At 35.7% G+C, this 24,478-nt stretch overlaps 2 protein-coding genes across 3 annotated transcripts in view; one reads left to right on the forward strand and one right to left on the reverse strand.

Moving 5' to 3' along the window:
• Dscam1 (Down syndrome cell adhesion molecule 1) overlaps window positions 1-7,473 on the forward strand; it is a 62,330-nt gene extending 54,857 nt beyond the window's left edge. The window contains 6 exon segments of the mRNA XM_066738358.1: window positions 22-264; window positions 398-553; window positions 1,155-1,292; window positions 1,783-2,409; window positions 2,802-2,859; window positions 4,285-7,473. Coding sequence (XP_066594455.1) covers window positions 22-264; window positions 398-553; window positions 1,155-1,292; window positions 1,783-2,409; window positions 2,802-2,859; window positions 4,285-4,372 — 1,310 coding nt within the window. The 3' untranslated portion in view covers window positions 4,373-7,473.
• A 486-nt stretch (window positions 7,474-7,959) lies between these two features.
• On the reverse strand, window positions 7,960-23,430 carry LOC136780048 (ATP-binding cassette sub-family G member 1-like). Of its 2 annotated transcripts, none has more exons than XM_066738085.1 (12): window positions 23,223-23,430; window positions 18,116-18,370; window positions 12,737-12,854; window positions 12,044-12,233; window positions 11,220-11,365; window positions 10,440-10,678; window positions 10,075-10,277; window positions 9,839-10,007; window positions 9,646-9,746; window positions 9,405-9,560; window positions 9,068-9,308; window positions 7,960-8,864 (listed from the first exon to the last, which is right to left on the reverse strand). In XM_066738085.1, exons 2-12 carry the CDS (start codon window positions 18,276-18,278, stop codon window positions 8,695-8,697), a joined length of 1,896 nt encoding a protein of 631 aa, XP_066594182.1. In that variant the 5' UTR covers window positions 18,279-18,370; window positions 23,223-23,430; the 3' UTR covers window positions 7,960-8,694. The 2 variants fall into 2 exon arrangements, with proteins under 2 accessions (XP_066594182.1, XP_066594181.1); XM_066738084.1 differs by lacking the exon at window positions 23,223-23,430 and adding an exon at window positions 21,197-21,573.
• Between the last annotated feature and the right edge of the window lie 1,048 nt (window positions 23,431-24,478).

The raw sequence follows: 24,478 nt of genomic DNA on the forward strand, positions 1-24,478 counted from the left end.
AAAATCTCTTATTTTCTACAGGCACTATCGCTCCACCGGTGAAAACCGGAGGTGACAGTGAAAATGCCGACGTGAGACGCTATTTCCCTTGGTTGCCGAGCTGGCTGGACGTGAACGTCGTGGTACCGGTAGGGGCCACGATCGTCGTGATCATAGTAGGCATTGTCGTGATTTGCGTGGCGCTCTCCAGAAGAACTCGAGGCCCGGAACAAACCAGGCTGAGAGGTATCTCATCGGCCGACGAGAAATATTACGAGGGACAATGTATACCATTTTTTTTTATCTTCTTATAAAAAAACTATATTATATACATGTGCATAAATAATGCCTAATCAAATAAGTCGACGGAGGTAATACAATTTTATTATTTCATACAATTTTCTCTCTTATCTTTAAGACGATGTTGTATACCAGCAAACCGGAGTTGGTGGAGCGACGTTGGATAAACGAAGGCCGGATTTACGGGACGAACTTGGATACATTGCACCACCGAACCGTAAACTTCCACCGGTCCCTGGATCTAACTACAATACCTGCGATCGTATCAAGCGAGGTACAGTCATAAGTAAGCCATAACTTGCCAACCATTTCACTTCTAGATGACATTTCATTTATTGTTTAGATGTGTGTTTTCGCATCGGCACGACATAGTATTATCGCCCTTTTCACGTGATACACGAACATCACACACACACGAGGCTTCTTACCAGCCTTTCAATATACTCCTTATATACTTATCCCATTTTGTCGCTGATGAACGCACCTGCGCACAGAAGAATACGATTCAAAACCTGCATATACATACATTCATCATTATTACAAGCATTCACACTTGTCAAGTCTTTTACATTTAAATATTATCGTTGGTCACACTCGTCTGGCTTGCTTGGAAATATTTGTATACACTCTCCAAAGACGACAGTGTCCTTGCGAGTTAGGCTACTGTAAACTTTCCCGCTTATACAATGTAACGCTGCGCTTACCAAGGATTCAAATAAGGAGTCGAGATAGGGGGGGGGGGGGGGCAAACAGACGAATGGTTATAAGAATGACGAAGAGAAGCGAGAGATGGTTGGTACCAAAGGTGACCCTGGGTTGGTTATCTTGGTAGGCGATAGCGATACGTACCGTGTTTGTAGCATTTGTTCGAATAGGTGGAACAGGGTCGATAAGGAGTCACTCTACCTGGGACCCGAGGAGACACATGTACGAGGAGTTGAATCATTGTGCACCCACCAGGAGGTGTCCACCGCCACCTCGCATGGGCAGTGCAGAGGCTCTCTCGCACAGAGGTTGGTATTTACAAACTGATAGCTTTAAGAAGCAGCCAAGTTGCTCTTCGCCTCGTGGCTACGTCACGAGGTCTCGTCTTCCGTTGCGAGTCCGGTACCCTCACCGGCCCTACTCGTCTTCGTAAGTTTCAACGGAGACCAAACTCTTCCACCAGGACTTCTATGTTGCACGAAATTTTCGCATGACCGCCTCTCCTTCATCGCCAACAGACTACACGCAAATTTTCATAGCTTTCCTTTTTTTCCTTTCGTCTCTTCTTCGATATAAGCATTTTATTATGTCTGGTTTCCTCCATCACGTCAAGCATGATGTGATCCTCGATGATTGTCAAGCTTTTAAATGGCTTTAAACATATAATTAAGAAGATTCCAATCGGTAAATGATTCACGATAATTGTACAGTTTGTCGATGAACAGTGAAAACTATAAGGAAGATGCTTGTAGTGGATTTAGTCAACAGAGTCTACCCGGTTTTATCGATGCTTTTCAGGTATGGAGGATGAGATTTGTCCGTACGCCACGTTCCACTTGCTTGGATTCCGAGAGGAGATGGATCCTAGTAAGGCCATGCAGTTCCAGACCTTCCCTCACCCCGGAAACGGACATTCGGGAACCATGGGACCCCCGGTTGGTCACCCAACAAACGCTTCCGCTCACAGTCGTTCCGGATCTCAGTCAATGGTACGTTTCAATATCGATCAGGATTTAAGCAACGAATCGTGGAGAATGAATCATTTTTAAATTTGCGCACTCTTTTAGCCACGTCAGAATGGTCGCTACTCACGGGTACCCTCGCAAGGAGGCGGTAGCGGAACGCACAACGTTTTCTCACCGGAGTACGACGACCCTGCAAATTGTGCTCCAGAGGAGGATCAGTACGGGTCGCAGTACGGACAATACGGTGCACCTTACGATCATTACGGCTCACGTGGCTCGGTTGGCCGTCGCAGCGTAGGCTCAGCGCGAAATCTGCCAATTTCCAACTCACCGGAACCCCCTCCCCCACCACCAAGGAACCACGATCAAAACAACTCGAGCTTCAACGACAGCAAGGAGAGCAACGAAATTAGCGAGGCGGAATGCGATCGCGACCAACTTGTCAACCGCAATTACGGCGGTCAGTAGAAAGACTCCTTACAGACCGGACGAGACAGAAAACAATGGAAATGCCACATATGTATATAACTATATGGAATCTCAAGAAAAAGTTAATTTTGAGTCTCGCAACATTTTCTTGCTTCCAAATGGTTATTTTTTATTCAAGGCCGACGTCGCCTTGTCTCGCACTGCTCGTTAATATGCACAGTGACTAATTAGACTTACTACGCGTACAGCGCATGTGGGGCGAGTCCTTATGGTCCGAAAGGAGAGAGTGGCTCACCCCAAAATTTGTTTCTGCCTATCTAACTTTTATGTGTTACTACCACCAATCAATCACGAATTGCATGTTACGTGTTGTCGTAGTAGTTTACCGTTGTGTCAATCGTGCCGTGTGTTTTATAATTTCAGTGAATGCTCGTGGCAAGGACGGCATGACCACCGAGGAGATGCGTAAACTCATTGAGAGGTCAGTAGACAGTGAGTGAGCTCGATGGACGACGCCCAGCCAAAGGAGCGTCGCCATCCCTCCTCAAACTGTGTGCCTGAACGATATGATTTCTCTCTCGATTTTCTTCAACCCATCCACCCTCGAGTTTCTTCCCGCCCCCATCTAGACAAACCTTGCATTCTTTCATAGTTCTCCAAAAGGCCGCTGACTCACGCTCCTGTTCACCCACTTCGAGACACAAGTGCAAAGCTCTGCTGCAAATTTCTTCCACCTCGTTGTAACGTTGATCCACCGCTAATCTGCAACTATATATTTATCACTTTTATTGCGCCGAAGAAAGCAAATGGAGTTAAAAATGCTCGTGACTAATTCTTGTATGCTAACACTTGTAATTTATCACTAACCTTTCTTGTTACATGACTATTGACGCAGGAAGCCGTAAGTTTGCTCGTCGATCGTTGTTACATCAAGATGCATTCCAACGTTTCACGCGATACCACGGGAAACTTTGGTGCTTATGCACATCGAGAGGAACAAGGGATAAGATATTAAACACGAGACAATTTATTCGTCATTTCTAAACCAATTACAAACTTGTGTTTAATAGCTTATTTTTACACTTACACACACACACACACACACACTGCTGCTTTTCTTACCATCTTCTTTTATATAAGGAGCAAACGTATAGGATAAACATTTAATTGTAAATTTCTATATTTCGAAGATTTCGTAGATATCTCATAGGTAAAAAGAGATGGATAAAAAGGTAGTAACAATAATTAGTTTTAAAGCTTCCCACGATAAAATTAGCATTTAGTCAGCAAAGTAACAGTAGAAAATGCAATTATTTTTTTTTATCTATTTTCATTTATTAAAGTTCGAATGCATCTTATTTCATTGTAATCAGGGGAAGAAAAGAAATATTTTTGTATTGCTTGAGTAGCTTAATTATTAAAACAGGACAATATAAAAAGTAATGACCAAACGTCATTAGAGAGCTTTACCGAATTTGTGCATGTATGAATTGCTCCATTAATAACGGTTCACGAGGAACTATACAATTTAAGGCTAGATAGCGGTAGAGGCATATTAACAGGCCAATGTGTCTACACCGTAGCTGCCATCATTACCAACCAACCAACATTATCATCATCCCTTAATTTCTTCATCGCAACTAAAATCAACTAATTCATCCAACTTTTATCACAGCTATCGACGCCTCGACTAATCAATCATTCTTCTGTGCTCACTAACATTGTCATAGCTCACATCATCTTTCACAATCGTATGCGAATACTTTTCCTTCCACTGTTTGTGTATTTTTGTATGAATTGGCTTGTGACACGAGACGCTCGGAAAAATTGGAAGGAAAAGACCGCGTACCGATAGAGGAAGGCAGAATTTTGACATTATTGAAACTCGTGGATTTTGGTGTTACAGAAACGAAGCAGCCACCGGCCGGCAAGCCGGCTCCCCCCACGGCGGTCACGGGGGACACCTCACACCCTACGATACTGTGGCAGTGTAACCTGTAAATCATCTTCCGTGAATCTTCCGCGTCTCTCGTCGCCGGCGGCTCTCGACACATCGAGAGAAGCGGAAAGAAAGCAAATCTTCCCCTCGGTGCTGTCGTCGGTCCAATTTGCAACGATTTACCATTTAATTCACATTGTCGCGCTTAGATAGATTCGATTATAATAACGTGTAAGCAAAGACACGAGAGATCGCTGCTGAGGTTAAATATACATTGGCTCAGGCGACCTCCACCTCCCTCAAGAGTCGCCCCCTTCGACCTTGACCACATTTATATATATATATATATATATATATTGTAACTCTCTTTCTCCCTTTATCATTGGCCTGTTTCGCGTTCATCTTGATTGTCGTCGCCATTGTTTTCTACTTGAGTCATTTTCCTCAAGGCCAGCCAACGACTGCCTTCCAATACTGCCCGACCCCGAAGGGGGCGACGTTAAACCGAGAAAAGTCACAAAAAAAAGGAGAACAAAAAAAGACAGCAAGGTGGACGACGCCTCAGCCTCTCTCGCACGAATCAGCCTATCGCAGCGCAGCAGCGAATATGCGAACTTCCGGCAACGCTCGCCGAGACTTCCGCACGACAGAAACCAAAGGGGCCCGTCCCAGCCAGCAGCGTCCTTCGGAAGAGAAGACACATTTTTCACCATCGCGAATAAACCGGACCCTGGTAACGGGCACCACTCTCCCCTAGGTTACGTGGGCAGCGCGAGTCACGGGGAACTATGATATTAATATGATACACGAGATATAATATTAATTAGTTACTCGCTTCTTAAGTCATGGTTGTGCCACACACTGCCGCTTTCCGCTGGCATAAAATTTTCACACGTATACACCCAAAGAAATACACGTACTGTAATAGACAATTAATGGTAAACGCAGGCATGTAAAATTACACTATAGGAGAGGGAGAGCAAAGCGGGGTCGCGCGACCCTCGGGCAAATTTGGCTCCCAAGGTCGCGGAGGGTCGATCGTCATCGATGCGCGCCTCCGAAACCCCGTCATTTCCAGACACAATTCGGACACGTCGTTTCAAGAACCCTCGAGTTCCTCGGAAGCATGCCAGAGTGCTGCGCTTACAGGAAAACACTGACACGCACACAGAAACACGAACACAAACACAAACATTTGTTGTCGATTTAATCGTCCTCTATATACATTATACGTATACGTATTTAGTCTGCTCTACACATTAATACTCCTGCGCTAATTTTGATCGATAATGACGCACGTACGTCGAGCTCTCCAGATATAATTGCGAAGATGATTATTAGCCGTATAAGAGCGATTTGAATAATAAACAGTGAATAAATAAACGTAGATAGGTATTAAGCCGGACGGATGGTCGCGAGAATGCGTTGGTTATCGCGCTAAAACGCGTCGGTTCGCGCCGGGCAACAATCAAATTATATACTCGACGATGTATGCAACGATTGGATCCACTTGGGACGACATATATCGAACGCTCGTTCGCGGGCAACGACGAATCGAGTTGTGTAGCTTTCGAAATGGAAGACGCGGGAAACCCGACGCGTTTGGATGCTGTAACGACGCCAATCTCATAGCTCGTTTTTATCACGACACTATTTCTAGATATATATATATATATATAACGTAAATATATAAATATATAAATATATAAATAAATAAATGAGTATGATGATATACATTAACGTACATATACATACGCTGTAAGTAGGTATTCCTAGGTGTCGCATTAAAGTGCCGAATATAATCGTCCTGGGCTGGCTGACGTTAAGATATAGGCCACGATGATGCAATGATGGAAAAGCGATGATCGAAGAGAGCGAGAAACGATCGGTATGGCCGGAGATCCCGGAAGCTTCCTCCTCCTCCTCGATTGGCCGCCAGCCCAGGACGATACCACGTCACTCTACTCATCAATGTGATTTTAAAGGCTGCGCAAAGTCTCGTGTCTCGTGTATGTGTTAACGATCGCGCTCTACCCCCCCCCCCCCCCCCCCAGATTATAATCTAGCCATATCCAATTCATTCTTACCAATGTATACCACAACTTATTCATTATATCGAAGCAAACCGCTTTTCACGCTTTCCAAACTTAAAACGCATTCGAGAAATACCGTGGCAGGTGGCTACAGTTGAAAGAAACAATTAAAACGATATAAGAATTCGATGAAATAGAATTATGTCTTCGTATTAATAGCGATGTAAGAGTCGCGTGCGCGCCTAGGCGCCCGCGGCCACGTTGATATTTAAACTAATAACGAGAAGCCGAAAGGTGACGTTCGAAAGTCGATTTTACGCATTAAATACCGAATAGCTTCAAACTCTTTGGAAAGGAGGAGGAAGAGGAGATCCCTCGTTTTTGTCATTTTTACTATTATTATTATTATTAATTAATATTATTATCATTATTATACGACAACTTGTGTGCGCGTAACAAGACCAGCGATGGCTTTAGCTTTTACGGAGTTTTAAGGCTTTACATTTCAAGTTGCTGTGAGGAACTGTGCACGGTCGTCCGCGTACAGATCGCAGGCTCGATTTTTTTATTCGGACAAACGCCGATTCGTTTTTGTGCAACAGCGAACGCGGTTCTTCGAGCTTGTCCTTCGACATTTTATATACATATTATATATAAATAATATAATCATGCGCTTATCGTTATTTCCTTTTTTTTTCTTTCAATGGAAATTGTTTCTCTCCATTTTCCATCCGATGTTATAACGACATCCAATGTAGAATTTTATTGTGCTCCTTACGCAAACCGAACATGCTTCCGTTGTTCGCTGGTTGCGTTTGCTTTCGCGATATATTAGGACTTTCGTTGTAAACAGAAATATAGCCCGTTATATCCGTAGCGAAACGTTCACGTCTTTTTCTCAGTCCGTAGGGACTCGAGGATCCGCTCGCAAATACCGTTCCCTCTACGCCACTACTTTATGTTTTTGTACCAAAGTTGTAGCGTCTAACTTTACGTTAAATAAATAAAAGGGGAAAAAAGAAATTGCTCGTCTTAACTTTATTTCTTTATGCCATCTCTGTCACGTTTTCATCGGATGCTCACCGAAGGTGACCAAGGATTTTAACGCGAGGTATATGATACACCATTTGCCATTTTCTTTCAGAGAGAATCACTATTGTGTCTCTGAGTCGATCATTGATGTAATGTTAAACAGTTTTAAATGATTTAATACAGTATTTAAAATATGTATATTAATACAAGTTTTATTCTTTTTTTTAATTATATAAATACAACAGTCTGTAAGTCTTTATTTTTTATTTCAAAATGGCCCATCTAGCCTATGACATAATAATGTACATAGTGAGTAAAATAGGTTTTAAATACATTTATTATTTACTAGCTTACTGTCGGAGCTTTTTACAAATTCTTTGGTTCTGGCTTTTTACCTTTTTAGACCTGTACGTTTTTTTATTGTTTTTAATGTCTTAACTTTAAGGCAAATACTCTACATAGAGAATAAATGTACATGTACATATGTATATAAGGAGACACTTGACGTGTCTCAGAGCATCCAATACATATATTATACACGTCAATCAAATCTCTTTGACGCACTGTTGGCAATTAGCCAAAGATACTCTCTGTTTAAAAACGACTGGTGACCATCCAGGGAGCCTTGATTAACGCTTTTTGTTTTGTCAATAACAAACTTTAAATAAATACCTATACCGCAATTACAATTTCTTTTCATCATTTTAATCACATTTAAATATCCTTTGTTTTTACTGTTATTTCAAGGATATATTTGAGTGTTAAGAATAACTAGCAAAACGTTACTTCATATCTATTACCACTTTCAGTATAATACACTAGTTAAAATATTTGCAATTTTCCAGTATAGTATAAAAGTTCAGCAAGGTTCCTGTATCTATGCACATGTAATTATAGCGTAATATAACTTTAATCTTGTTGGAATATTCTACCTTGAAAGGATAGCAATCCTTAAGTTGTCACAATAAAATTTTCTATACATGAATTCAACATTGGTATTGCACATTTAAACAATACACACATATATATATATATATATATATATTATTGACTGTAGGTAATACTTTGGACACTTGCTTTATTATTTATTTCGCATATCCCTGAATTGTTGAAAACTTTACGTTATTTCAGTAGATATATTTTATAGTATCAATGTATACTATACATAATTCTAATAAAGGCCCTTCATAGACATAAACTTCTTTTATGAATAAAGTATCTGCAGGAGATGTATAGCATACATTTCCATGACAATATTCTAGTAGAGAGTGATTGAGAGAAGCTGTATGCAGAACATACATGTATTGGTCGTTTAATCCATATTAAAGTGGCCCTTGACGAGCTTTCCAATCACGTGGAGTGCTTGGAACGTTTTGTTCGGCTGCAATCTTTGTCTGAGCAGGTAATAAGTGAGTAACTTGAAGATTATCAATATAACTGATAAGGCGAAGATATCTAGCCAATAGTTAACGTTTTCCATACCTAAAATATTGATCAAATATTTAGTATAAGCCTTTTTTTGTTTCTTATTATTTTAAACAATTAAACCAATACTAATAAACAATAAACGATAAATAAACCTCATTTGTATTTTTAAATGTTTTAAAGAGGAGATTGCAATTCGAACGATAGTGTCTACTACTCCGCGCGATGAACGTTACATAATTAATTTGTAAAGAACTTACGCATTGTTTTTAGTAGCTCGCGTGGTAGCCTATAATGACAATAGATTTCTTCATCCGGGCAGTACAATTTCTCCCGGTCGTAGCCATAAGTGGCTATAATTAGGCCTTCCAGGCCATACCTTATGTAACTGATATACATTATTATTGTTCGATATATTGGCAACGGATTATCGTCACCCAATCCTTGAACGGCGAAAAGCATCAATGGTACGGTTAATGCCGGTCCAACAAATATGCCATTCTAAAATTTAGCAAATTATTGATCAATTTGTTTTAAACAATCAAACGTTTCAACAAGAATCATAGCTGAGTCATCCGAGAGCAACTTTATACTTACTACTATATTCAGGGTACTAGCAATGGAATATGCCATACTCTCAGCAATGAAGCTGCATATAAAACAGACGCTGAAGAACATCAAACATCTGTAGAGCTCGAGGGGTTGGCTAGTGATGAGATAGACCATTGAAAGATATATTGTAGCTAGCAATAACTAGAAGAAAATGGGGAGAAAAATAAAAGTAGAGAGGTCAGTGAACGAAGAAATGGTGACAATTTGTTATCTGTGGCGTACCAACCTGAGCAGGAACTGTAGAAATCGATAATGCACAGTAATAAGGGCTTAGATCGTACCATCTATTAAAATGCTCCCGTTTGATCAACGATACTTCTGAAGGAACTGCAAATATTATTAATATTGTTCATACGATACTATTCCAAGTATTCCAATTTTGTCTCCGATTATATTCAACAAGTTTTAGTTTTACTTACAGTGTAATAAAATAGGCAGCATAGGCACATAAAGAAAGACAATTAGACAGGCAAAACAGAAGCCAAAGTTAAATAGGGTTTTCGAACCGTCATTTCCGATACCAAGGAACAATAAACCGATAATGAATCCAAGAAAAATGTGCAATGATATTTTAAGATACATGTAATTCTGAAACAAGAGCAACATTTTATTTAGCATATTTTTTGCTCCCTCTCTAATTAATAAGTTTATTTACCCTATTCCTATATAGTTGTAACATCATTCTTTTAAATAATATTAAAAATTGATCCGTCCACGAAACCTTAACTATTTCCTCTTCAAGTTCAAATTCTTCATAGTTTGAACGTGTGATTGGTAAGATTGGACACTTAATATCAACCGCGTTTTGCATCTTTTCCACAAATTCGTGCCCGTACTCTCCAGCAGAGACTTCTATCACTAAAATCGTTCGTTTATATATATATATATATATATTAAAACAATTGAGATTTACGATGAAATTAATATTAATAATTGAAGTAGATTTTCGTTAAGCAGTACAAGGCTTTATAAATGATTCGTGCTGAATCATCCTCGAACATGTAAGAAAGCAGGACTTACCGAAATCAGCTGGATTATAATGCATTGGACATTCTATACCAATATGTCTTAGAAATGGTACGACGTTTAGTCCGGAGCCCCTGTAAGTACATTGACCAGCAGCTACAACGTAAACGTGATCAAATCTGGCAAAAAGACTGGCGCTTGGTGTGTGAATCGAACAAATTACGGTTCTTCCCATTTGCGCTACGTTTTTCAAAAGGTCGACACATTGCGAGGAAGCCAACTCATCTAATCCCCTAAACAGTAAGTTTCACAAAACACATTTAATTTTTCGCTTAAAAATAATAAATTTTTAAAATATATAAGTACAGGTTGGAAGGTAATTAAGGACACGGACACTTGCGTAGGTGTGCGTAAGAAAAGATATTTGTAGATGAAATTTGTGCCTAGGATGAACAAATTGCAAACATCATCTTCCGCTAAAAGTCATATATATATATATATATATGCCATGTCCCATAAAATTGTCGTGTCAACTGCGGGATACCCGCATACGTGTGTGCGCGTGAATAGTGGTAGAAACGGTATTGGTGAATTATGATGCAGCATAAAATAGCTCGACAATGCAGCGTTGAATATGTAAAGTTAAGAAGCATCGTACGACGATAACTTATGTTGAGAACGCTATGGCCAATCTTACGGCTAAGCGCAGTGGCTTAAATAAACCGGAAAAAGGGTCGGAATGCGGATACTTCGAAGACAAGTTAAGGAAGAAGGATGTGTTTCTTGGAAGAGGGAATGATTGCGCGAAGCAATTGACAATTATGGTTTACTCACGTTGTTGGCTCGTCGAGAAAAATCACATTAGGATTATTCACAAGTTCCAGAGCAATCGACAATCTCTTTCGCTCGCCACCTGATAAATGCTCCGTTATCGTATCTCTTACATTGTTCATTCTTAGGGTATCAAGTACCTCTGCTATCTAAAATCAGTTTCTTTAATGAAGCTTAATGAAATGATTATTCTGATCAATCAATAATTTATATAAACACATTTTTTTATATTTGGTAATAAGTGTATTTACGTTTAACCATGTTATAAGTATTAAACAGTAATAAAAAAATTATTTCAAATTTTTACAGAGTTATTCAAAATTGTTAACATTTTTAATTGTAAAATTGATGAATTTTAAGAAATAAAATGGAAATATTGCACTAGATTTAAACTATATACATGTATCGCGTAAAAGAAGTCTTTGGCAATTTGCATTGTGTCAAATCATAATAGCTTTGCATCATTAATCATACTGAACAAACAGTCTCCTGTACCGGAAATCAAGTAAACGTTTTAAGCCGCTTGTTATGTTTAATGATGCACGTCTATGAAACATCATCTTAATCCCACGCAATTGATACAATATATGTAAGGTATAAACCATTAAGCAATTATCGATTGAACAAACTACGAAATTTCTTACGTATTTTCTAAGAATTTAAATACCGAGTACCCCGTCATCCTATAATACGATCATTAGAGGAGCTAATAGAAATGTACTGGTAGCTGTACATTTCCATGAATCAAGTATTGTCATGTAATTGGAACTCATTGTAAAGTAAATTTAATTTTTTATCATTTTACTGCAATTAGCATAAAAACTTACAGCGGTATGCTTATCGACAGCACTTAATTTTCTGCCCAATTTTAAATCCACAGCAAAGCACATCAATTCAAATACAGTAAGCTTTGGCTGTATAAGATCTTCCTGCATAATGTAACGGGACATTTTTTTGAAAATTTGCAAATCTCGTGGCTGACCATTGATGTTTATCAGACCAGCGGCACCGTTGCATCTAAGAAAAAATATGCTTCTTGGGTAAAACAAGTTAAAAATATATACATGATTTTGACTTTTTGCAAGAATGTAGGTATATATTAGTGTAGAAGAGACATAAAAGATCACAGGATGAAAAATTCCAGTACAAGAATGACAAAAAAAGGAGATATATAAATTCCATTTAATATTTAAAACTGGTCTTTTTATAACATTTGAATTCAAACGACTACAACAAAAATAGCTGCTGAAGTTTTTAAGAGGAAAATGAAGGTACGATACAAGTCGCCTAAGTTTTATCTATATAGTATATTGAAACTAGCACGTTTTAATTTTTATGCGTTACTATTGTTTCACTTTTCTCTTCGCAATGTGATATTAAAACCTTTGGGAGGTCGTTGCGTTTTGACATTCGTACTGTGTCGTAATTCTGGTCAAGGCTGTGTTATCTGTCCTGTTGGGGCATGCGTATATATTCACTGTGAATCGTAAACTCTTAAATCGCGATTCTATTATACTCACTTGTATCCAGCTAAAACATTGAGCAATGTGGATTTTCCAGCACCGGAAGGACCCAAAATGGCACTTAACTCACCGGATTTAAATTGTCCGCTGACACCTCTTAACAGCAGTTTAGAACCTGTGAAATAAAAGTGTACATCATATAATTATATATGTTTAATTTAATTTTTTTTTTTAATTAGAAACTTTGAATATAGGTGGGCATAGGATTTGACTATTTACTACACTTTACTAACTATAATTTATTTATTTATAACAGTACATCCCTACCCTATTTCAATATTATCGTATCATTAATTGCCATTATTACTGATTTATTTTTACTAACTATATACAGCATATATCGTGGTTTAAAATCTCACGAATGCCTTGAGCACTTTGAGAAGAGCAAATCATATTCCTTAGGTAAGCCAAGGCTAAATCATTTGACTTTCATTTAATCAATAAAACTTTTTATTCTGGTCGTTAGAAAGATTATTCGTTCAGAGTCGAGTCGCTTCAGCCAAATTACCATCTTCATCCAACGGTGCATCTGGACTAGCGCATTCGAGGCATTTTAAAATCCCAACTTCAAATCGCTTTCTTGCATGCCTAGTTGACGCAGAAGTTAAAATAAGACGAGTATATATACGTATTTCTATTCTCCCTACAGCATTGCAGTAATAAAGAAAAAACCTTTTATTTTTGCCGTCATCAGATGAATAATTTATGGTTGTAGTACATGTGCTCACTGATTCTTGTAATCTTCCGATATCTATAATCATTACAGAATTGTTAAGAATCTGTGACGCCCATAGCTGACTAATACTCTATTAAAATCAGTTTGCTATAAATCAGCAGATATCGGGCAAATTTTATTAGCACACAAAACGATCAGCCAAATTTTTTTTTCAATCCAATAGAACAGTTACATAAATATTAAATAGGAAGAGGTAATTGGTTTTTTACATCAAAAACCAGTTTGATGACGTCCGACGACGCAGCACTGTCGCATACAATTGCCATTATAGCACAAAACCACACGTGTGTGCACTGAACCTAACTATATTTAAGGACTAATTTATTCTGTAATGTTATTATTTTGAAACAATTTTTCTCACACTCTACGAAGGCAAAAGTTATTAGCTTTAATCTCGTGATGCGTAATGCGTAAACCAATAAAAATATCGGTAGATGCTTTTCGTTCAAGAACATTGAGGTTTACATAAATTGAACACGCCAACTCGTAAATTAGTCAAACGCATAAATTAGCACTGTTTAAAATTAAAAAGAAAACCTTTAAAGTGCATCTTGAATCGAAGCTTTGATGGAGATGATCGTATGACTAAACACGTTAATCTATACAGCACCAGCTATGAATCATACTACAAAATAACTCATCACTTTACAGTGAAACAATTTATGTTTTAGAGGTATATAATTATAAGGTTTAAAAAAAATTGAAAATGACAAATATTTGACATACTGGTAGCAGAGCCAATCAACTTAATGGTATAATTGTTAAATGGGAAGAAAGTAAACAAACAAACGTTATAATTTGAAAAACCAAAAAACATGTATTATTATTGTTGCTTCGATACCTCAGGTATAATTTACTTGCATTCGTGTCATACATTTTATTCACCTGTTTGTAATTCTGCAAGATCCTATAAATTGCGCGAATCAAGCAAGAATACAGATTAAGAAAGAAAAGACGAAATGTTGTTTTGACCATCGTGAAAACTACGTCATGATCTATCTGTGTAATGTCAAAAATAAAATATATAGCTTTAGGGACATTTTTAGACAAGGGAAACGACTTAGAAACTTGGAACAAAAGTTACGTATAGAAAACGACAGACGGCCGGTTCTGAAATTCATACCACGTTGCGTATAGTATATAGAAATGTGTACGTGGGTGCGTGTGTGTCTTACTTCCAACATAAGAGCTTCGAGAGTTCTACTCTGATGCGTTTTTAACGTTTCACAAAAGTTTGCAATTAATTACAGACTTCCTGTTGCACTTTTGAACGCAATTTATACAAGGTTTCATTTTTTACTCCTTAAAATTGGTCTATCTGTCAACCTATCCTGATGCATCCACTCATCAGTGGCTCTTATTAATCGTACGCTCATTTTTTTCACAAATAATATCATAATTACTGGTTATTTCTCTAAATGTTACGTGACTATTCTTCCACCGTGTATAATGTAATATCCCAAAATGAACGTTAGATATTTAATGATGTATCGGTATAAATGAATGTCAGGTACAATTAGCATTATTTAGTGTTAACATTATATTTCCTAAACGCAGAGCCTATTTAACAGATATAAAAATAGTAGAAACAAGCGGCTTTTATCTATAATTTGCTTGAAACTTGAACGTTTCGCGGTAAGTCGTAAAATAGCTCATTGTTCGAAACTTATGAGTGGAAAGACTCGGTGCAGGTTCCTGGGAGAGAATTCCACAGAGAGAATCCCCTTCCTATTTCTTCAACTATACTTTTCTCTGTAAGGGTTTTAGAGCTCTTACTGTAAAAAGGCTGTTCTCTGGTTCGAGTGAGAGACGCAGAGTCTGTAAATATGAATACATAAATGCACGTTTGACCAAAACTGTATTATTATTAGATTTTTTACACGTTATTGCATATCAATTTATGAATTATTATCTTAATTCCTAGAGTTTTCGCTGCTGTCACTTGAGCTGCTTTAATAGCCGTATTCGTCAGTTATTTAGAAAGGTTTGAGGTTCTAAGAACGTAGAAAGCGAAACGGGGCTTTCTTTGTAATTCCAATAGTACACGATCTCAACAATATTTACGAGAAAAGCGTATTTACTTCGTTCCTTTGTTCTTCGAGTGGTAATTGTATTTTTTTTCTTGCTTCCCCAGAAAGAGGTCTTGCAACGGCCAATTGGTCGATTTCGATGCATCAGAGCACCGTTCAGTTTCCTTTGAACATCCAGCCACACCAACCAACGCAAAACTGTAGTATGTAATCGTTGGCTCTAACCATCAGTACCTATACAAGAGTTGAATTAAAAGAAATAGAGACAAGCTATTTATTATGTTCATCACGAACTTTCTTTCCTTCAGCTGACACGTTAAACCTGGATGTTTTTAGAGTGGAAGAAGCCTTTCCTTTTCCTCGTTTAATCGTCTTCCTTTTATTTCTGCAAGGCATACGAATAAACGAAAAAGGAGACGAGGGAAGAAAATAAAGAATTTTTTCGATAGTGAAAGTTTGCTATATGTAATAGACTCTATTAACAAAAATATAGAATAGTGAAAACTTCACGAGGGGAAGGTAACGCCGTGATTTTCTTTCATTATCAAGGCCCGTGACTAATGTATATGTACTCTCGCATAATGGTAATTTAAGTCAAACGTGAATCGAACAATTTCACTGATCTATTTACCAGGTCAAGCACAAACATTTCGTCATTCGACGATATATTCTCAATGCAATAGACATTCATTGTCCTTAAAAAGTATCAGACATGGTAAAATACGTCACTTCATACTAATAATTAATTTTTATTTCAATATAATAAACCGAATATAGGTCACCCTTTAAGGGAACGACTTTTCATCATTTCATTCACTACCCTTGTGACTACAACCTTTATTAAAACTACGAAAATTAAGAGTTTTTATTCTATAAAAAATCCATACATTAAAATTATACAATACGAATATGTGAAAACAAAGGCGAGCTATACTTTCGATAGGAATAATTTAAAGTGGAAGCTTTTTAATTAAGAAAGATAAATATTAATGCTTTTGGTTTATGTATAGGTTTTTACAGTTTATGATTTGATATCGAAAAATTATTTAAGCCATATTGAGTTATCAAAATAGACCAGTATTTTAACTGTTGAGTTGGATTCAATAGTTAATGCATGAAAAGCAATGTGCACTGACAAAATTCAGCTGTAAAGGATATAATCCACCTGGAGTGTATTAAAAAATACCGAGTTATGCGTTGAATGTAATTTGCAATATCAATTATAAGGAAAACCAGCAAACTGATTATTTGCTACTGACCCAAAAAGAGAAGCATGTAATAATAAGCAATCTGTAGCGTGAAAGATTTATATGCACAGACGAGGGAGTTACTGATTATCGTCTTCACGCAACAGTCCCCTTCGTTAGAGCTTATTCAATTCTACGTGTAATTTTTATCAGAAGTCAATGTGTTATTCATTTTTTCGTGTTATTTCAAGCGATAGAAAGAAAGGGGATCCAATATTCCGTTGTCTTTCTTTATTTGATCTTATCGGCAGGTCAATGCCATCATGTCACTATAACGCACTCTTTCGACCAATCTACGTCACCTGATACGAGCCAAAAAAATATCATTTTTTCTGCAAGGCTATTTTTTGCTAATCTCTCTTACATACACTGAAAACAATAATGTGTTTCTTATAGTATACATATTTTTAGAACACTATAGGCTCATAAATGATTAACGCTTTATGGAATATTCAATATTTTTGACACGACTAATATGTATTTTTCACTGCAGAGTTCTTCATTGTAAAGAAGTACAATGAATTTACCATATCACTGAAGCTCAAAGCTTTGTACTAAAGATGATAAAAAAGCGTATAATAGTAATCAATTGCTATTATAAGAAACAAATGTTGAATTTTTCACTTCATGGTAAATTAAATTGTTATATTTACTTATAATTAACGGTGGAAAAAAACAAATTGGTTGTTTTCTTCTCTAAATTGTGATTTATTCTTTTATATACTTCTTTTCGGATCTCTCATAATTCTCAAGCTAAACATCTAAGAGAAATTATTAAAGGCTTGTAAAATTCTTTAATACTTCAAGTGCAAACTAACGGATCTTCATGTAATGATTAAAAAAATCATTCTATGCAGGAAACACGCAATCGCATTAATCACGAATCCGCTGGTCACCAAGGTCAGCCTGATACCAATTTATGGGAGAGCTTGCTTAAGAATAAATTAATTTTCAAGATTGCTACCCGAGTGAAAAAGAAGCATTTACCAGAACAATTGAGTTTTTTTTAAATTACTGTAAATTTGATTATCAACGAATATTTATCCTTGTTTGGATGCAGATAAATGTCGGCGTAACCCTTTCCAAAAAAACGTGCTCAACAAGACAAAACATTACAAGATATTTCCAAATCTCTCTTATCAACCTGTGGCTGTTATTTCTTTTACTTGTTCTTTGTCTTAATTCCACAATTAATTCTTAACACAAAAATACTCGTTCTTGACACAAAAATCAAACAACGCATTAAGTCTTATTATTTTCTTTAACAGTTTATTTATCTACTTTAATATTAATACGTTGATCGATGTATTTTGATAAAATTGATGTGTCCTTAGCCTGTAAAGTTTAATCACAAATGGTTTACCTTTTGTACCATTTGGCACTTTAAAAGTTAGATCGTTGAATTCGATGTCGACAGGTGGTATTCTGTGAAGATGCGATAAAGCTGACTTCGTGGCGTCTTTACTCTCCATAGTACCATTCTGATATTTAGCCCAGTCACTTCGCTTAGTTTGCTCTACCGCCATGACGAGTAATTTTCAGATTCCTTTTTAAAGGGTTCTATTTTCTACCATTCGTTGGCATTGTACACTCGCGCCTTCCGTGTGCAAAGTGGATTCTGTAAAGAGAAATGAAAATGATGAAAAGGGACGTCAAAGTGGAAATCTGAGAAAAAAAAACATACGAGACAAATGTTGACCGATAAGATAGCTGTTAAACAATATTAATTTATATTTACCAGCAAGATACTGGTATCGAGGAACTATCGAATTCTTACGCGTAAGACTATAAAAATTCCAATTAATTTGTTGATTAACGAAAGAATTTTTATTTTTCACATTTATGTGCAACTTATTTTACTCAACATATTATTGAGATATCAAATGGGAAAATATTTACAGTGGAATAGGTTAACTTTTTATCATTTGGAATACGATCTTCTTATTCTGTCAACAGTCTCTAGCTTTCGAATGCTTCTGCTGAAGTAATAGGTCAGTAATAAACGAGGCTTAGTCAGTAATTCTGATTGAAATCATTGGTTAGCTATTGTCTACCGTCCAAGTGTATCAACTAATAAGTCGCATTAGAAATAACAATTTGAAATGGCCATATGTCTAATAATCAATTATATAAAATCAGATAATAAATCAACGACAAACGAAACTAAGAACTTGTTTTTGTAAAATTATTGCCACCTCAATCAACTACGATTAATTAAGATAAAGGTATATGATTTAGACAAAAAAGCAGCGACGAGTGCAACGCCGCGGTGATATGCAATCAAATATAATATGTCTTCACTCTTTTTATATATACACTTAATCGTTTAATAAACACTGTTTTTCTTTAAGCTTTGAATTGACTGAATAATTTCTGTAAACGCGCGCAAAGTGTTCTAAAAAAAAAAATTGCTCTTTTCTATACTCGACTTTAAAGAAATATTATTATTGCTAATGAATACATTCAGATTTGGTTAATTATAAAGAAAATTCTCTATCATTTTTAAATTTTTGTAACCCGTAATTACAAAATATTTAAAAATTAAAATTTCTGTGATTTGTAGCTTCTGTTCAGCCATCGGATTTTCTATAGAGTTATCAGATTACTTTACCAATCTTTAATAAATAACAAATCGAAAATTGTAGAATTTTTTATATACTTATAATTTTTTGATCATATAGACTTTATATTAAATCTGAATGTTTCAATGTGATCAATAATCGAGCGCTCACCCGGTATGTACACGAGGCTTGGCTCATTTAATTGCTTAGACTCCAAAGAACTACAATGTTTTAAGCAAAAGAACCCTCTTCTTACTGTGTTAACCACTTAGTCTGGAATGACGCGTCATGCAACGCTAACTTATATTCTATGTTAAGGAAGCTTTTGGTGAAAAATATTCGCGAAAGTGTTTTAACATAAAACTAATTATATTCAATATTATACGCGTTGCAGGGTGAATTAATATTTTGTGTTTGGAAGTAATTATGATAAAATATTAAAATCTTACGCTGCTAGTTGCCTTGAATAGTTTCGCGGGCAAATGAGAATTGATTGTAAAAATTTACATGCTCAACTTTATATTGTTCGTTTAACTCGAGCCAGCACATGCTTAAAAACTCTCTGATTTACAAAAAAAAAAGCCGAGAAATCGCTCAAAATTGAGGAAAAAACGTAATAATTTTGATAAATTCCCTTATGCTTACCAAAGTCCAGCAACGATATGAGTTAAAAATACTTGTCGAATTTATAAGTATATTTCATCAAGCGTCCAAAGCATGAATATTACAATAAAAAAGTATCTTTTAAGGAATAATGTTATGATTTCAGAAATAGTTTAAAATTTGAATTGTAATGTCATGTAAACATCTATAGCAAAAGTTTAGGAGTGAAAGAGTGTCGTACAGAAGTAATTTTCAGAATGATCTTATTTTTCGCGAATAAACGATGTTGCTTATTATTTCAACTTTCCAGTTTTGAAAACTTTACTTCACACGTACAGTACAAGCAAAACAGCACGTTTTATCCACGACCAATTTCTTTGTTTTATTTTTAATATTTTATTTTCGAAAAAGTTTCATTTCGTGAGCGAAAGATAAAGAAGGATGCATGAGTCATTTCTGTTAGAAATGTAATACATATTGTATAGGTATCATATAAATACGATCTCAAACAATAACTGTGTGAACTAATTAAAAAAAATAAAATTTTAAACAAATCAAATGTATTCGACGTTATACGCAGTTTTTTGAAAGTGGACTATTTTAAAGTAGCATTTTAATCCAAAAATAGCAACAATGCTTTCAATGATGTTTGGGGTTCTGCTGGAACGTAATTCTATTCACTCTGTCTCTCTCTGCTCCTTTTTAGCTGGTTCATTGTTTCTAACAAAATATTCCAATTTATACATTTATTCAAGGCTCGCGTATTTTCTTCAAATATAGCGTATACAGATAATGGAAACAATAATAATAATGCGACAAAAGGTTTTCTTTTTGAAATTTCGTCACTATTGGTTTGTTTAAAAATTCAGTGAATCGATAATCAACTGGTTAATTTTAAAGCATATATACATTATAATAAGAAACGAGCTTTTATATTTAGCATGATAGGCAGTAAAGGGTTAGAATTAAAATGTTTATTTTGAATATGCATAGATTTAAATTACCCTTTTGCACACTCTTTAAAGCTTCTTCATTAAGAAGTAATGCATTTCAATATTCTTACATGCATTACTAGGAAACTTACAACTATATACTGAAAGGTTAAAAAGGGAAGCACAAATATTTTTGTAATCAAGAAAGTTGTGTCTAAAGTTCGTCAAACTATCTCATTGACGCGATGACCCAATACTATAATCGCGTGGCTTGTGACTTTTCAGCCCACGTGTTAGTCAAGTGAGACTGAGACAATACAAAAATTAAATGGAGCATATAGTACATACGTGACACGTGCGCCATGAAATCTACAGTAGAAACATGTGGAAGATGTGAATTTTGCGATTCGAAATTGTCAGCGTTGGAAAAAAGTTTGAATTGTAAAATTGTCACTTATAATAAAAGAAATAATATAGGAACGTGTGTATGCATTTGTAACAAGTTTAAACAGGGCACTGAGATAATTCCTCGGTAGACGAGTAAACTAATTCTATTAACGTTCACGTGACATTTAAGATTGTTAAAGTCGTTATATTTTTATACTGAACTAATAGGATGGCACAAAGGAAATATAACAGAGACCTCGACACGCAGCGAACAGTGGCGGTAGACTGACTTTAAAATAGTATTGTATATTTGTTGCGCGTGCGCTTGCCTCTTCGTGCCATCTCGCTCTTTTGTGATTGTATTGCAACGCGCAGGCTCTCCGTGAAAATACATACGCGCGTGCGCGCATATACACATACAGATTTATCTACAGGGTGTATCGGTAACACGAGTCGTAAATGTAAGGGGTTACAGGGGAAGAGTCGATCGAAGCAATTAGTAATAAACATACGAGCTCCCTACACCCACTGTTAATATTTTGTAAACTGGCAAATTTTTTGTGAATTAGACACACCCGCATACACAAATGCATATACATAGTCTGAAAATATACTTCATACTACCATGTGCTGCTGGACTGTCACGCTTGAATTACCTTATTTGCAACTATACAAAGTATTAAACGTAAATAAATCATAGGTGAATGTAAATTGCAATTAACAAAGCTATAAGCATAATTATGATAATTACGTAAATATGAGTTTTTTTATTCGTATTCATTAATCGGAAGTAGCGTGTACCCATGCGTGATACGGCAGTTCTTATTAGAGCTCCAAAAACTGAAAATCTGCCACTTTTTCAAATGTGTATTAAAATGTTATACTGATGGCTCCAGAGAATTTGTTAATTACTGTCATTTTTTCTAAATCATCTTTTTTAGAGTCACATGACTTTATAATGCATGATCCTGTACGAAGTTCGAGTAATTTATCTATAATCTAATCTACATTATTCGATCAATTCAGCGCTTTTACTTGTCTCTTTAATTAATAAATATTGGTCGCCCCGATTTATGTCTCTATTTATATTGATACACTAATTGATGTCATCTTTTGTCTGCTACGTTTGTATTTTCATTCTTTATCAGGAAACCTTGTGTCATATTAATGTCAAATGAATTAGTCAAAGCTTATAATAATTCATTGTTCAAGTTCAAAAAGTTTTATCTGCATATGTAGGTCAGACTTATCTTAAAAAAAACTTATCAATTTTCAATACCATTTGAATTTGTAAATGTGTGCAATTAATTAAGTTCAGTATACTTTTTATGAAAAATTGATGTTCTTTTATAAATGCTGATATACTGTATGATTAATGCAGGAGACTTTAATACAATTTATTTTAACCAGCGAATCATTATAGAATGACAAAGGAAACAGTAAAACTTGTTTTTCTAGGTTTTAAACGAAAAAAAAAAAATAAACATACTTAAAAATTACACTTGAATTTAATATTTAAACGATATCATAAGGTCAAAAGAGTTATTAATTAAACCCATAATGCTTTCTTAATAATATAATACATTATTATTTAAATGAATGATTATGTGAGAGAAAGACAATTATTAAAGAGTCAAATAAATAATACAATTATCAGAGTGCACGTTTCGGTGAAAATACAGTAAGCTTGTGCGAATAGTAGAGGAAATGTGTATAAAATTTAGTTATGAACATACATATATATTGATTTCAACGATTGATTTTAATAAGCGGATGAATAGTTTTAATTGTTGTAACATAATAGAGTTAATAAATGATTGTTAGAGGTAAGGTTAAGGGGGTCGAAAATCAACGTCTTCGGAATTCCCCTTACGTATTTGCAAATTAATTTTCATTGTAGTGACTGGAATTCTTTGAATAATGACGAATCTCGATTGAACAGAAAATGAAAGATATTCTAAACGAATGTGAATATCATTTTACTGACAGTCTTTGTTGTTGGATAGGTCGATCTGCTAATGTATTTATGCTAGGTAAAAAAGCAGCTAATCGAGCGTGGTTCAATGCGCACAATGGCGGCACACTGTCTGTAGCCTGTCAATGCTTCTGGCCACTTTGCCTGACTACACCGTGAACGTTTCTTCTTCTTCCGCGCTTGCCTAAAATAAACGTGCACAAAGCAGGAACTGTATCTTCTACATCCCTTAATTATACCCATACCTTAATAACAGTTCCGCATTTTCGCGCGCATGCTCCGTAACCTCATAACGCGCCTGATCAAACCCAGCTTATTCACATATATAGTATAGTATACAGGGTGGTACGATAAATTTTTATACAGTTATAAAAATCTCTAAAATGACTCGATGAATTTCCATCGCATTTGTCTAATTTTTTTCAGCTTGACAGGCCTTATTACAGAAGTTTATTTTAATTTTTTAGTAACAACTCCTTAGAAAGTGGGAGGTAATATTACTTTTCTTTTTAATAAACGCCCTTTTTCATTGCATATTCTTGTAGCTTATCTCAAGAGCTTCATAAAGCCATATTTTCATTTTTTTCGTTTCATGCAGTCGTATACGAGATATTTCAATTTGAAATTGCACGTAGTTATGTTTTGGAGTGAAGTAGTGCGCGTGACAGCTACGTGTAGCACGTTTGATCGCTTATTTGCTTATTCTTTTAACTCGAGATATTTCGTAAATGACTGGATGGAATAAAAATGCAAAAACGTGATTTTCTAACGTTTTTGAGATATGGTACAAGAACATTTTATAAAAAATAAGGGGTTTCATTATAAAAAAAAAATAGTGCCGCAAAGAGGTGTTAGCAAGAATTGAATTTAAACCTACCTGAAAGGCACATCTATATAAAAAATAGAGAAAAAACGATTTAAATGTAATAAGCCATTTTTAATATTTGTACCTTATTTAATATTACATTTGACCTATCCTAAATATGTATATAGTTATTTGCAGAAAATAATTCATTTAACTAGATATGCATATCTATATGGTATGGAGAAACTCAAAGCACAAAAAAAGAATTATGCCTTTTCTCTCAATTTTAAGCAAAATAAATTATTGCAAAGACAAACATTAATTACCTCAATAAAATCAAACGTGATTCATTATATTGATAAAATATAAACGTAATTATGGCAGTGTTAAAAGAAGTGTTTTATATGAATTCCTAAAAGTGGCTACATCAGTCTAAGTCAGAATGAATGTACGTCATTGTTGT

Source organism: Prorops nasuta, unplaced genomic scaffold (assembly GCF_024137725.1).
Source record: "Prorops nasuta isolate Cenicafe-Biocafe unplaced genomic scaffold, Cenicafe_Pnas_1.2 PNAS00018, whole genome shotgun sequence".
In the NCBI taxonomy this organism is placed as follows: Eukaryota; Metazoa; Arthropoda; class Insecta; order Hymenoptera; family Bethylidae; genus Prorops; species Prorops nasuta.

Bases quoted from the DNA above. Each gene is read 5' to 3' on its own strand.
- LOC136780048 (XM_066738085.1), bottom strand. From the start codon at position 18,278: ATGGCGGTAGAGCAAACTAAGCGAAGTGACTGGGCTAAATATCAGAAT. The intron at 12,234-12,736 runs GTGAGTATAATA...ATTTTTTCTTAG, and splicing joins AATGTTTTAGCTGGATACAA to ATGCAACGGTGCCGCTGGTC. The intron at 10,278-10,439 runs GTAAGTCCTGCT...GAACGATTTTAG, and splicing joins TTATAATCCAGCTGATTTCG to TGATAGAAGTCTCTGCTGGA.